Raw genomic sequence first — 12,263 nt, 5'->3', positions numbered from 1 at the left:
ATTCAGAATTAGTATTTCCAATAGATTATCGTATCCTATCAACAGACGCGACTGTCCACAAGATCGATACAAAGCTTTCACTAACATTGTTAACGGTGGTGGTCTGTAATCAGCAAGCCATCTCATATGTATGTATATATATATATATATATATATATATATATATATATATATATATATATATATATATTACGTATATATATATATATATATATATATATATATATATATATATATATATATATATATATATATATATATATATATATATCATACATACATATGAGATGGCTTGCTGATTACAGACCACCACCGTTAACAATGTTATTGAGATCGCGAGCAGCTTGTATCGATCTTGTGGACAGTCGCGTCCTGTTGATATATATATATATAATATATATATATATATATATATATATATATATATATATGTATATATATATATATATATATATATATATATATATATATATATATATATATATATTATGAGGTGGCTTACAGATTACAGAACACCACCGTTAACACTATTGGTGAAAGTTATGTATCGATCTTGTGAACAGTCGTGTCTGTTGATAAGATACGATAATCTATAGGAAATATTAAAAATAATCATGAATACTGGACTTCCTAAGGCACTTTTATCTTTATTCTTTTCGCGAATATTTCCTTAATTGCATATTTTACACGCAAACCCAGCATCGTAACAACAAAAACATTACGCCCATTACCTTAATAACGATATTAGATTATGGAGACTTTACTCTTTGTTCAAGAAAAATACCTGCTTCCCACTCCTCCTTCCTTGGCCTGACGGACGACATCTGTTGGGTGGGTGCTTAAGTTAGTTAGCCATTTTGTTAAACTGCTTCGGGGTTTCATAGTCGCGGATTCGTGTTCGCTCTGGATCAGCGGATGGGAAGCGAACTATTGTGTGCCATAGTACCAAAACACTTCTTCCTCTCACTATGCTTTAGAGTGGTGTATTACACCATCATCAAAAAATAACCACTATATTGTTATAGTTATCATTACAGCGAATACGTCGCAACACCGGATGTTCTCACTAGCGAGAGAGCACAGGATGATTAGCGTTTTATAACAGGAATTAGATAGTTTGCTTGAGAACCTACCTCGTTGCCTTAATTGACAGTACGTCTCGGAATAACCTGCAGCGATGTGGACAGACGCATTCACCGTGTAATCGTTGTAATGAGTGTCATATTGCTAAAGAGGATAGGGAGGATTGGGGGGAACTGTGGAATCCTTGACTGGAAGTGGTACCCCTACGTATAATTCATAAATGATGTATTTTCTGTTGTATCTCTGTCTTGTGCTGGCAATTTAGATGTACAGTAAAGAAAATAGAGAGACGAGAGAGAACGGTGGGAGAAGAGAGAGAGTGACGAGCTCGAGAGCGAGAGAGAGAGATAGAGAGAGAGAGAGAGAGGAGGAGAGAGAGGGAGAGTAACCTAAAAGTAGTTACTTTTATAAGTGTAATAACAAACAACAAGGGTGCATTCACACAAAATGTGTCGCATTAAGTGGACCAATTGCAGGCCTTCCCCGACCATCCAGGGACTCCTGGCGGGGATTGCCTGTTCCCCAGACACATGGCGTGACTCGCCCACCCATCCTAAGACACCGCCATGACACCTGGCGAGCCTGCCCAGCCCATCCCGACCCGCTAGCTCACCCGCCCATTCCCGGGACCCGTGGCGAGCCGCCCACCCATTCCCGGGGGACCGCAGTCGCCCACCCGGGGCCCAGAGGCCTCGCCCGCCCATTTCCCGGGTGCCCGATGCCTGGGCGGACCTCGCCCGCCCTTCCCGGGGACCCGGTTTTGGCGAGCTCGCCCCAGCCCATTCCCGGGAACCCGTGGGGAGCTCGCCCGCCCATTCCCGGACCCTTGGCGAAGCCCGCCCGCCCATTCCCGGGAACCCGTGGAGGCCTCGCCCGCCCATTCCCGGGACCCTTGGCAGGCCTCGACCGCCCATTCCCGGGACGGACCCGTGGCGAGGCCTCGCCCGGCCCATTTCCCACGGGGAACCCGTGGCAGGCCTCGCCCGCCAATCCCTCCCGGGGACCAGTTGGCGAGGCCTCGCCCGGCCCATTCCCGGGACCCGTGGCGAGCCTCGGCCCGCCCCATTCCCGGGGAACCCGTTGGCGAGCCTTCGCCCACGTCCAATTACCCAGGGGGACCCGTTGGCGAGCCTCGCCCGCCCGTTCCCGTGGGACCCGGTGGGAGCCTCGCCCTCCCAGTCCCTGGGATTCCCGGGGCGGATGCCCTCGGCCCGCCCATTCCCGGGACCCTCGCTCATTGCCGCCCATTTCCCGGGGACCCAGTGGGCGAGCCTCGGCCCGCCCATTCCCGGAAAAACCCGTCGGGCAGGCCTCGGCCCCGCCCATTCCCGGGGACCCGTGGCAGGCCTCCAGCCCGGGCCCATTTCCCGGGAAACCCGTGGGCAGGCCTCGCCCGCCCCAGGCCCATTCCCGGGCGGAACCCACCCGTGGCAGGCCTCGCCCGCCCATTCCCGGGGACCCAGTGTGGCGAGCATCACCCGCCATTCCGGGGACACTGGGCGATGACTCGCCCGCCCATTCCCGGGACCACATGGCAGGCCGCGCCCGCCATTCCCGGTACCGTGGCAGGCCTCGCCCGCCCATTCCGGGACCGTGGCGAGCCTCGCCCGCCATTCCCGGGACCCTTGCGAGCCTGGCCCGCCCATTCCGGGAACCGTGGACGAGCCTCGCTCGCCCATTCCCTGGACCCGTGGCGAGCTCGCCGCCCGTTCTCGGGCGACACCGTGGCGAGCCCGCACGCCCATTCCCGGGCCCGTGGCGAGCCTCGCCACGCCCATTCCCGGGCCCGTGGCGAGCCCGGCCCGCCCATTCCCGGAACCCGTAGGCAGGCTCGCCCGCCCATTCCGGGACCCGTGGAAGGCCTCGCTCCGCCCCATTCCCCGGGACCCGTGGCAGGCCTCCTCCGCCCATTCCAGGGACACGTGGCAGGCTCGCCCGCCATTCCCGGGACCCGTAGGCGAGCATCGCCCGCTAATTCCCCTGGACCTGTGGCAGGCCTCGCCCGCCCATTCCCGTGGACCCGTGGCAGCCTGACCCGCCCATCTCCCGGGACCCGTGGCAAGGCCTCTCGTGCCCATGTCCCGGGCCCGTGGCGGCCCTCGCCCGTCCCATTCCCGGGACCACGTGGCAGGCCTCGCCCGCCCATTCTCCGGGACCCAGTGTCAGGCCCTTCTCCCGCCCATGTCCCGGGACCCGTGGGGCGAGCCTCGCCCGCCCATTCCGGGACCCTTGCTAGCCTCGCCCCGCCCACTCCGGGACCCCGTGGCGAGCCTCGCCCGCCCATTCCCGGACCACGTGGCAACCTTCGCCCCCCAAATCCCGGGACCCGTGGCGAGCCTCCGCCCGCCCATATCCCCGGCACCAGTGGGCTGGCCTCGCCCGCCCATTCGCCGGCCCCTTGGCAGCCTCGCCGCCCATTCCCGGGACCCGTGGCGAGCCTCGCCCGCGCCATGTCCCAGGACCCTTGTGAGCCTCGCCCGCCCATTCCCGGGACCCGTGGCATGGCCTCCGCCCGCCCATTCCCGGGATCCCGTAGCGGCCTCGCCCGCCCATCCCCGGACCCGTTGGCGAGCCTCGCCCTCCCATGGTCCCGGGACCCTGGCAGGCCTCGCCCCGCCCGTTCCCGGACCCGTGGCGAGCCTCGCCCGCCCTTCCCGGGACCCGTGGAGAGCCTCGCCCGCACCATTCCCGGGACCCTTGGCGAGCCCGCCCGCCCATTCCCGAACCCGTGGCAGCCTCGCCCGCACCATATCCCGTACCCTGGCAGGCCTCTCCCCGCCCCATGTTCCCGTGCACCCGTGGCATGCCTCGCCATCCCCCATTCCCGTACCCGTGGCAGGCCTCGCCCGCCCTATCCCTGACGCCGTGGCAGGCCTCGCCCGCCCATTCACGCTGGAAACCGTGGCAGGCCTCGCACGAGCCCATTCCCGGGACCCCGTGCAGGCCCTCGCCCGCCCATGTTCCCGGGACCCGTGGCTGGCCTCAGCCCGCTCCATTCCCGGGACCTGTGGCAGCCTCTCGCACCCATTCCGGGACCCCCGTGGCAGTGCCTCGCGCGCCCATTCCCGGACCCAGTGGCTGCCTCGCCCTCCCATTCCCCAGGGACCCGTGGCAGGCCTCGCCCGCACATTCCCCGGGACCCGTGGCAGGCCTCGCCCAGGCCCATATCCCGGGACCCGTTGCGAGCCTCGCCCGCACCATGTCCGGACCCGTGGCATAGCCTCGCCCTCACCATTCCCGGGACCCCCCCCCCCCCCGTGGCAATCCTCGCTCGCCCATTCCCAGGACCCATGGCGAGCCTCGCCCGCCCATTCCGAACCCGTGGCTGGCCCTCGCCCGCCCATTCCCGGACCCGTTGGCAGGCCTCGCCCGCCATTCCCGGGACCCGTGGCGATCCTCGCCCGCCCATTCCCAGGACCGTGGTGCGCCTCGCCCGCCCCTTCCCGGGACCCGTGGCATCCTCGCCCGCCCATTCCAGGACCCGTAGCGAGCCTCGCCCGCCCATTCCCGGGAACCCGTGGGCGATCCTCGCCCGCACATTCCGGGACCCGTGGAGAGCCTCGCCCCCCATTCCCGGGACCCTTGGCGAGCCCAGCCCGCCCATTTCCCGGTAACCCGTGGGCGAGGCCTCGCCCGCCCATTCCCGGGACCCGTGGCAGGCCTCGCCCGCCCATTTTCCCGGGACACCGTGGCAGGCCTCGCCACGCCCATTCCCGGGACCCTTGGCAGCCTCGCCCGCCTCCATTCCCGGAACCCTGGCAGACCTCGCCAGCCCATTCCCCGGGACCCGTTGCAGGCCTCGCCAGCCCATTCCCGGAACACGTGGCAGGCCTCGCCCGCCCATTACCCGGGGGACCCGTGGCCCGGCCTCGGCCCGCCCAATTCCCGGGGACCTGTGGCAGGGCCCTCTCGCCCACCCATTCCCGGGACCCGTGGCAGGCCCTCGCGCGCCATTCGGGACCCGTGGCAGGCCGCGCCCTCCCATTCCCGGACCCGTGGCAGGCCCTCGCCCGCCCATTTCCCGGGGACCCGTGGCAGGCCCTCGCCCGCCCATTCCCTGGACCCGTGGCGGAGGCCCGCCCGCCCGCCCGGGGACCCGTGGCCGAGCCCTCGCCCCCATTCCCGGGACCCGTGGCAAGCCCTTCCCGGCTGCCCATTCCAGGGACCATGGGCGAGCCTCCGCCCGCCCATTCCCCGGAAACCCGTGGCCCTGGCCTCGCCCGCCCATTCCCGGGACCCGGTGCAGCCCTCGCCGCCATCCCGTGACCCGTGGCGAGCCTCGCCCGCCCATTTCCCAGGACCCGTGTTGGAGCCTCGCCCGCCCATTCCGGGACAAGTGCAGGGCCTCGCCCCGCCATTCCAGGGACCCGTTCGCGAGCCTCGCCCGCCCTTCCGGGACCCGTGGCGAGCCGCGCCCCGCCCATTCGGGCACCTTGGAGGCTCGCCCGGCCCAATTCCGGGACCCGTGGCGAGCCTCTGCCCCCGCCCATTCCCGAACCCGTCGTGGCAGGGCCTCGCCCGCCCATTCCCAGGGGACCCGTGGCAGGCCCTCGGCCCGCCCCATTCACGGGACCCTGGCAGGCTCGCCCCGCCCATTCCCGGGACCCGTGGCAGGCCTCGCCCCACGCCCATTCCCGGAACCCGTGGCAGGACCTCGCCAGCCCCTATTCCCGGGACAGTGGCAGGACCTCGACAGCCCATTCCCGGGACCCGTGGCAGGCCTCGCCCGCCCATTCCCGGGACCCGTGGCAGGCCTCGCCCGCCCATTCCTGGGACCCGTGGCAGGCCTCGCGCGCCATTTCCCGGGACCGTGGCAGGCTTCGCCCGCCCATTCCAGGGACCGTGGAGAGCCTCGGCCCGCCCCATTCCCAGGACCCGTGGTGAGCCTCGCCCCCCGCCCTTATTCCATGACCCGTGGCAGGCCTCGCCCGCCCGTTCCCGGGACCCGTGGCGAGCCTCGCCCGCCCATTCCCGGGACCCGTGGCGAGCCTCGCCCGCCCATTCCCGGGACCCGTGGCAGGCCTCGCCCGCCCCATCCTGGACCCGTGGCAGGCATCACCCGCCGTCCCTAAAGAGAGTAACACCTCTGATTAACCTTAGAACCAGAATATGCCACTGAATCCTTTCTATTCTCCAGGGGCTTCTCTCAATCTGTTTCTTCTTCTCGCATGCCCGAATCTTCTCTGAATCCTCTGCTTCTTATCCTGGCACTCCACCAATCTCTCTCCATCCTTTGCTTCTCCTGACACTCTGAATCCGCTGCTTTTCCTGGCACTCCACGCCAATCTCTCTGTATCCTCTGCTTCGAATCCTGGCACTCCACCAATCCTCTCATTTTCCTTTCCCTTTCAAGAATCAATAAAACTCTTACAAAACATTTTATACTTATTTCCCTCTAAACTTTCATTTTCCTTCAACGATTAACAAAGCAAAAACTTATTACATATAAACATCAAACCTTCAATATAGTAGAGTTCAAAACTTTCATGAAATACAAACCTTTAGTGTTCTCAAAGATAAAATAAAGTATTACAGTTCACTCCTAAAATCCATTGCAAACTAAAATCAATTGTAACAGATGGATTTATGAAAGAAGTCCTTTGAATTCGAGTTAAACTCGAATTATTATGTAAATAACAAAATTTGCTGCAAAAAATTATTGTGTAAATGAAAATCGCAGTTTGTAAATAAACTTTTTGATTTATTTAAAAAAAAAAAAAAAAAAAAAAAAACTTTCCATACAACAAACATTCTCCTCAAATTTTTGACATCTGATCCTTCTTCGCAAGGCCAGCTTAGACTTGGTCGCGCCATTCCTTGAAGATGGACTGCTGCTCTTTCATTTTCCACTTGTCCTCCAGGCATCTGTAATTCCCCTGGAGGTTCTTGAGCTGGCAAACCAATTTATCCTTCGCTCCTCGCAGCTGTCGAACCTCATATTCCAACTGGTTGTTCCGTTCGCCCTGGACACCGGTCTTCCTATCCAGCGACTTGAAGCGATGATTTCCTTCCTCTAGAAAGCACCTCAGCTCGTTTCTCTTCAGTTTCGCAACCTGAACTTCACAATGGAGTCCGCACGTTTCCTTCGTGAGGTCTTCCACTTCCTTCTGCAGGAGCTGGAACCTGACCTCGACGTCTTTCCTGTCGGATTAGCGCTTTTCGGTCGCGTCTTTTCGTTCCTGGACGAGTCTCGTCATCCGCGCCACTTCTTCGGTCTATATCTGCAGGTCCTTCTTCTGTCGTAGCAGTTTCTCATGCCTCTCAGCCTGGCAGTTTGCCTCTGGCAATTGCACTGTCGGTTCCCTTATCCTCTCACATAGGGCATCTTTTCTCTGCCCAATTTCCTTTGTGTAATCCATCAACTGCTGATTTTCTTCTGTGTCTTGAGAATCTTGTCTTCCAGCTGCTGTTTTTCCATCTTCACTTGATCGTTCTCCTTCAGAAACAACGTCTCACCTTCGAATAAATGGGGCCCTTTCTTGCCAGGCCTGTTGTGCAGACTTCCTGAGTTATCTGGATCACATGAGTGCTTTCTTCCTTTCCGCCCTCCTTCTGAACCTCTTCATTGTAGTCAAGCCTCTGTTGCAGCTGAAAAATTATCCTGTCCAAGTTCACCTGCTGCTCTCTCTGGTACTGGATGGTGTCTTTCAAGGCCGAAATTCTCTCATTCAATTCCATTTCCTTGTGCTGTTCACCTCCATCATCAGTAATTAGGAGTAACCTCACCATTGAATAGGCAGCCTATAAACAACATGACTATCCTTGCGTTAGACTTCTCTCCGTATTTCAAACAACATCTCGACAACAACGTCACACAACAGCTGCTGCCATGGCCAGGTAAGGCCACATTTTCTTCAAACTGGAATACCCAGTTCATATACTCTCTCTATATCTCTCGCTCTTGATTTTTTGTCAATATTTCACAAGAGATATTTCGATTTATCATAAAATATAACAGGAAACATTCTGAAAGATTTTTAATCGCGTCTTGTTTCCAGGTGTTATAAATTGCTGCAATTCTCTCTCTCTCTCTCTCTCTCTCTCTCTCTCTCTCTCTCTCTCTCTCTCTCTCTCTCTCTCTCTCTCTCTCTCTCTCTCTCTCTCCTCTATATCTCTCTTCTTTTTACGGGATCTTTTTGCAGTACGTATCCATTTTGTTTGGTCGCTTATCGTCTTATCTATTAAAAATATATTTAGGGATTTTCCTTTATTTACCTTTTTGTCTACAAGAAAAATAATACTAACTACAGGCGGGCAATTGGAACTGAGCAAAAAATGACCATTTTTCTAAGCTACGTTTTATTTTTATTGAATTTAACAAAATAACTAAAAGATATAATTCTAAATGAATTAGCCGAGACATCAAGAGAAATAATATATATTATATATAATAATCAGCTACTCAACCATAATGATTTTAAAAAACTATAGGTAAGTTTTAAGATTTTAAATTTATATCATATGCATACAAAGAAAAGGTAAAACGAAATTTAATTATACTAAATTTTGTCCTATATAAAAGTGAAAATCAGATATGAAGGAGTATAATTTTATTAGAGCATAACTTGATTCGTAAATTGAAATCCAATATAGAAATAAAGTAGAAAATCCTAACAACCTCATTTCTATATACGGCGACGCATTTGGTGTGAACGCATCCTTAGAACACAAATGTAAATAATACTGTTTAATACGGATGATAATGACAACAATTAAATGCTGTGCCTCTCAAGATGTGTAACGAAGAAACTGTTGCAATTTAAAAACAATTACAGAGTCAATAATGTCGTCAAATAATAAATACAACAATGAAAACGACATGACATGTAAGGTTTAAAAAATGTATTGCAGAAGCGTGCTTGATAAAGAAAAACAAATATCTGAGTAAAACACGTTCCAGGGAAATCAAATACATAACCCACACTTCTGTTACATAATATAAATTGTAGATTCCATACCTGATCGTCTGTGTGAGGTCACAGATGCAGATGGAGGTTGGACATCCTACTCATTGTATATTATCATACTAATAATAATGATAAAATATTGACACTAGCTCACGTGTTTTTAGTTATGTCCCTTTTGCTTAGTTACCAGTTAATGCTAATGTTTTGGAAGATCATGCATATTCCAAAGGTTTAAAGTGAAAAGTAATATTTATAGTATCTCAAAATTAAATGAAAAAAGTGATATTGGTTCAAAGTTATCTGCCATATTGTTGGAAAAATGGGATAGTTTTTTAGTTTAACATTTAGTCAAACTGAAATAAGCCTTAAATTTTGAATATAGAAGGCTTTGTAAATATCACTACTTTTATTTTGTTATTCTGAAATAAAGGGAATTACAAAACGCGCTTCATTCCAAGAAAAGAAGGAAAACAGATTATGGTAATAAAGTTGAGACAGAATAAGAGCACAGCAGTTAAGAAACTAAGGGTGGAATATTATAGGGGTTCTAAAAAGCAGAAGAAATAAGCCCTGATAGAATTAGTGGAGCTAAAAGCTGCAGCCTACGAATAGCCATATACTAGGCAACTTAACTCGCCAATGCAAAGGTAAAAGCTAGTGGTTCCTAACCCTCCCTAATACAGGAAATGGTCAGGGAACGGTAAGGACCAAGGCAGTTGACTTCACCGGAGAGAAAAGTTAAATTCCTACAATACATTAGAATTAGCTATAACTACATCGCCACTAGAAAATTACTTTGCTTCTTGAAACACAGAAATTGAGATAAGTTATTTTCTTTTACAATGCATCTTGAAAACAAGGATGAAAATATCCTTACGAAAGAAATATAGTAAAATTGATGATAACTGATATTTTGCAACTGACCTGGTGCTAAGAAGAAAATAAGAACACGAGGCTTCTTCACACCATCATCTAGAAAAGAACTTAATAAGTTATCTCTCTCTCTTTCTCTTTCTCTCTGCTTATCTTTGTCTTGTTATATTCTGTGGTTCTGTCTTTCTCTTTTCCACAAAATATGAACCTGTTATATTGGTGAAAGTATCCTAATATTTCATGTTGTTTTAGTTACTAACATTTAGTAAATAAAGAAAATTATATATAGCCGTAATTTTTTAGTGATATTGCCCACATCGCCCGCCTTCTCTATGGAGGTTAGCCCAAGCATGAATTGTATAAGTCTGATATAGATGTTCTATATATATATATATATATATATATATATATATATATATATATATATATATATATATTAAGAGGTGGCTTGCTGCTTACAGAACACCACCGTTAACACTGTTGGTGAAAGTTTTGTATCGATTCTGTGGACAGTCATGTCAGTACATAAGATTTAATAATCTATAGGAAATGCTATTTCATAAATACTGAGTTCCTAAGCACTTTTAGTCTCATATTTATTTCGCATATTTCCTTAAATGCACATTTTACACTTAAACCCAGTATCGTCAACAACAAAATGTTTACGACCACTCTCTTAATTAACGTTAATAGATTATGGATACTTTACTCTATGCTCAAGAAGAATACATGCTGCCCACTCCTCCTTCTTTGGCCTGACGTCGCAACATCTATTGGATGCTCCGTTAATTACTTGTTCAACTGCTTCGGGGTTTCATAGTCGCGGATTCGTGTTCACTCTGGGTCAGCGGAGGGAACGAACTATTGTGCGTGACAGTACATGTTTGCCTATAAATAGACACATTCAATACTTGTGGGTATGCATATATATAAAATGTATATATACATAGTATATATATATTTATACATTTATACTATATATGTACATTTTACTATATACATATATATATATATATATATACACACGCGCACCAACATACACACACACCCACCACACACACACAAAACACAATAATATCGATATAAAACAGATATATTATATGATAATAGAGATAGATATATAAGTAAGAGATATAGTTATTAGATTATTTAAGATTAGCTAATAATATTATATATATATTATAGAATAATTATAAGATACAGAGTATATTCGATCTATATATATATATATAGATAGATATATATATATACATATATATATATGGGCTTATAATATATATATATATATATATATATATATAACATACATATATATATATATGCTTAAAAAATCACAGTAGATGCACGAGACTTCATTAAATAAGCAAATAGCACAGGAAAATGATAGTCAGAAATCCAAGCGCTTTCATCTTTACTAAGACATTGTCAAGGAACGAATGAAATACAATTGGAGAGAAAGTTCTCAGGAACACAATAAGATCAAGAATACCAGATGGTTAATTGTCAAAAGGGTAAAAAAAATTTTGAGACAAAACTCTTACCAAGAATTTTGCCCCAAAAAGTTATATGGTTCAGGTATGTGGATGATATTTTCTATAAAATTTACTGTAGAGGAAGAAAGAAATTGTAATTTGAATTTTCTTGATATAACTGTCCATAGAAATGATAGAAATTTCACCTTTTAGTCTTTCGGAAATCAACTAACATTGCCTCTTTTGTCCGTTACTATTCCAATCACCATCAGAATATTAAATTCTGTTTTTTCTGGGAAGTTCCTGAGGGCTTTAAGTGTCTGTAGCCCACAGTTTATTAACGCTGAGATTAAAACTATTTATGATATTGCATTGAAACTTAAATAGCCAAGGACTTTTGTAGATGTGGCATGGAAAAGAGCTAGAAAAATATTTTATTTAACTAATGACAAACTTGAATTTAGTAAACATAAAATTCCCTATGATGAAAGGCTTTTAGATATTCCTAGAATTTTAAAGCTTTTTAACAAAAATGTTGTTTTCTGAACTATTAATGTCAAGAGTTTAGTAATAAAAAATTCTCCAAAAAATCTTCTAGGCTGCATATATGAAATTCCTTGCAAAAAGTGTGATAAAGTCTATTACGGACAAACCGGTAAATCTCTTCCACAACGTCTCAAACAGCACCAATATTCTGTGAGAATTGGACAAATATCGAATGCATTATTTGTACATATGAGAGATTTAGATCATCCTATTAACTGGAGTTAAGCAAGAGCCTTAATCCCATGTAATGTCACAGTTAAAAGGATTATCATTGAATCTTGTTTTATCAAGTCAAATAATGAAAATGTTCTAAATTTAAGTCTTAGTTGTAGATAAATATAAGCAACAAAATTAATATCTTCTGTTTTTACATGTTTTGGAC

General features: G+C 49.3%; 3 protein-coding genes across 3 annotated transcripts; 2 read left to right on the top strand and 1 right to left on the bottom strand.

Annotated features, from left to right (window-relative positions):
- Positions 1–1,692: 1,692 nt before the first annotated feature.
- Positions 1,693–2,568, bottom strand: LOC135226185 (collagen alpha-2(I) chain-like). The gene has a single exon (XM_064265629.1). It carries the CDS (start codon positions 2,566–2,568, stop codon positions 1,693–1,695), a length of 876 nt encoding a protein of 291 aa, XP_064121699.1.
- A 17-nt stretch (positions 2,569–2,585) lies between these two features.
- Positions 2,586–4,303, top strand: LOC135226184 (tetra-peptide repeat homeobox protein 1-like). The gene is made up of 2 exons (XM_064265628.1): positions 2,586–3,650; positions 3,689–4,303. Exons 1-2 carry the CDS (start codon positions 2,586–2,588, stop codon positions 4,301–4,303), a joined length of 1,680 nt encoding a protein of 559 aa, XP_064121698.1.
- A 70-nt stretch (positions 4,304–4,373) lies between these two features.
- On the top strand, positions 4,374–6,202 carry LOC135226183 (basic proline-rich protein-like). Its single transcript, XM_064265627.1, has 2 exons — positions 4,374–4,505; positions 4,571–6,202. Exons 1-2 carry the CDS (start codon positions 4,374–4,376, stop codon positions 6,200–6,202), a joined length of 1,764 nt encoding a protein of 587 aa, XP_064121697.1.
- The last annotated feature ends 6,061 nt before the right edge of the window (positions 6,203–12,263 follow it).

The sequence above is a fragment of the Macrobrachium nipponense genome, chromosome 14, assembly GCF_015104395.2.
Source record: "Macrobrachium nipponense isolate FS-2020 chromosome 14, ASM1510439v2, whole genome shotgun sequence".
Taxonomy (NCBI): domain Eukaryota; kingdom Metazoa; phylum Arthropoda; class Malacostraca; order Decapoda; family Palaemonidae; genus Macrobrachium; species Macrobrachium nipponense.
The sequence above is the reverse complement of the archived record's forward strand: the minus strand, read 5'-3'. Positions and strand labels throughout refer to the sequence as shown.

Bases quoted from the DNA above. Each gene is read 5' to 3' on its own strand.
- LOC135226185 (XM_064265629.1), bottom strand. From the start codon at position 2,568: ATGGCGGGTGATGCTCGCCACACTGGGTCCCCGGGAATGGGCGGGCGA.
- LOC135226184 (XM_064265628.1), top strand. From the start codon at position 2,586: ATGACTCGCCCGCCCATTCCCGGGACCACATGGCAGGCCGCGCCCGCC. The intron at 3,651-3,688 runs GCGAGCCTCGCC...GGACCCTGGCAG, and splicing joins GCCCATCCCCGGACCCGTTG to GCCTCGCCCCGCCCGTTCCC.
- LOC135226183 (XM_064265627.1), top strand. From the start codon at position 4,374: ATGGCGAGCCTCGCCCGCCCATTCCGAACCCGTGGCTGGCCCTCGCCC. The intron at 4,506-4,570 runs GTGCGCCTCGCC...CAGGACCCGTAG, and splicing joins CGCCCATTCCCAGGACCGTG to CGAGCCTCGCCCGCCCATTC.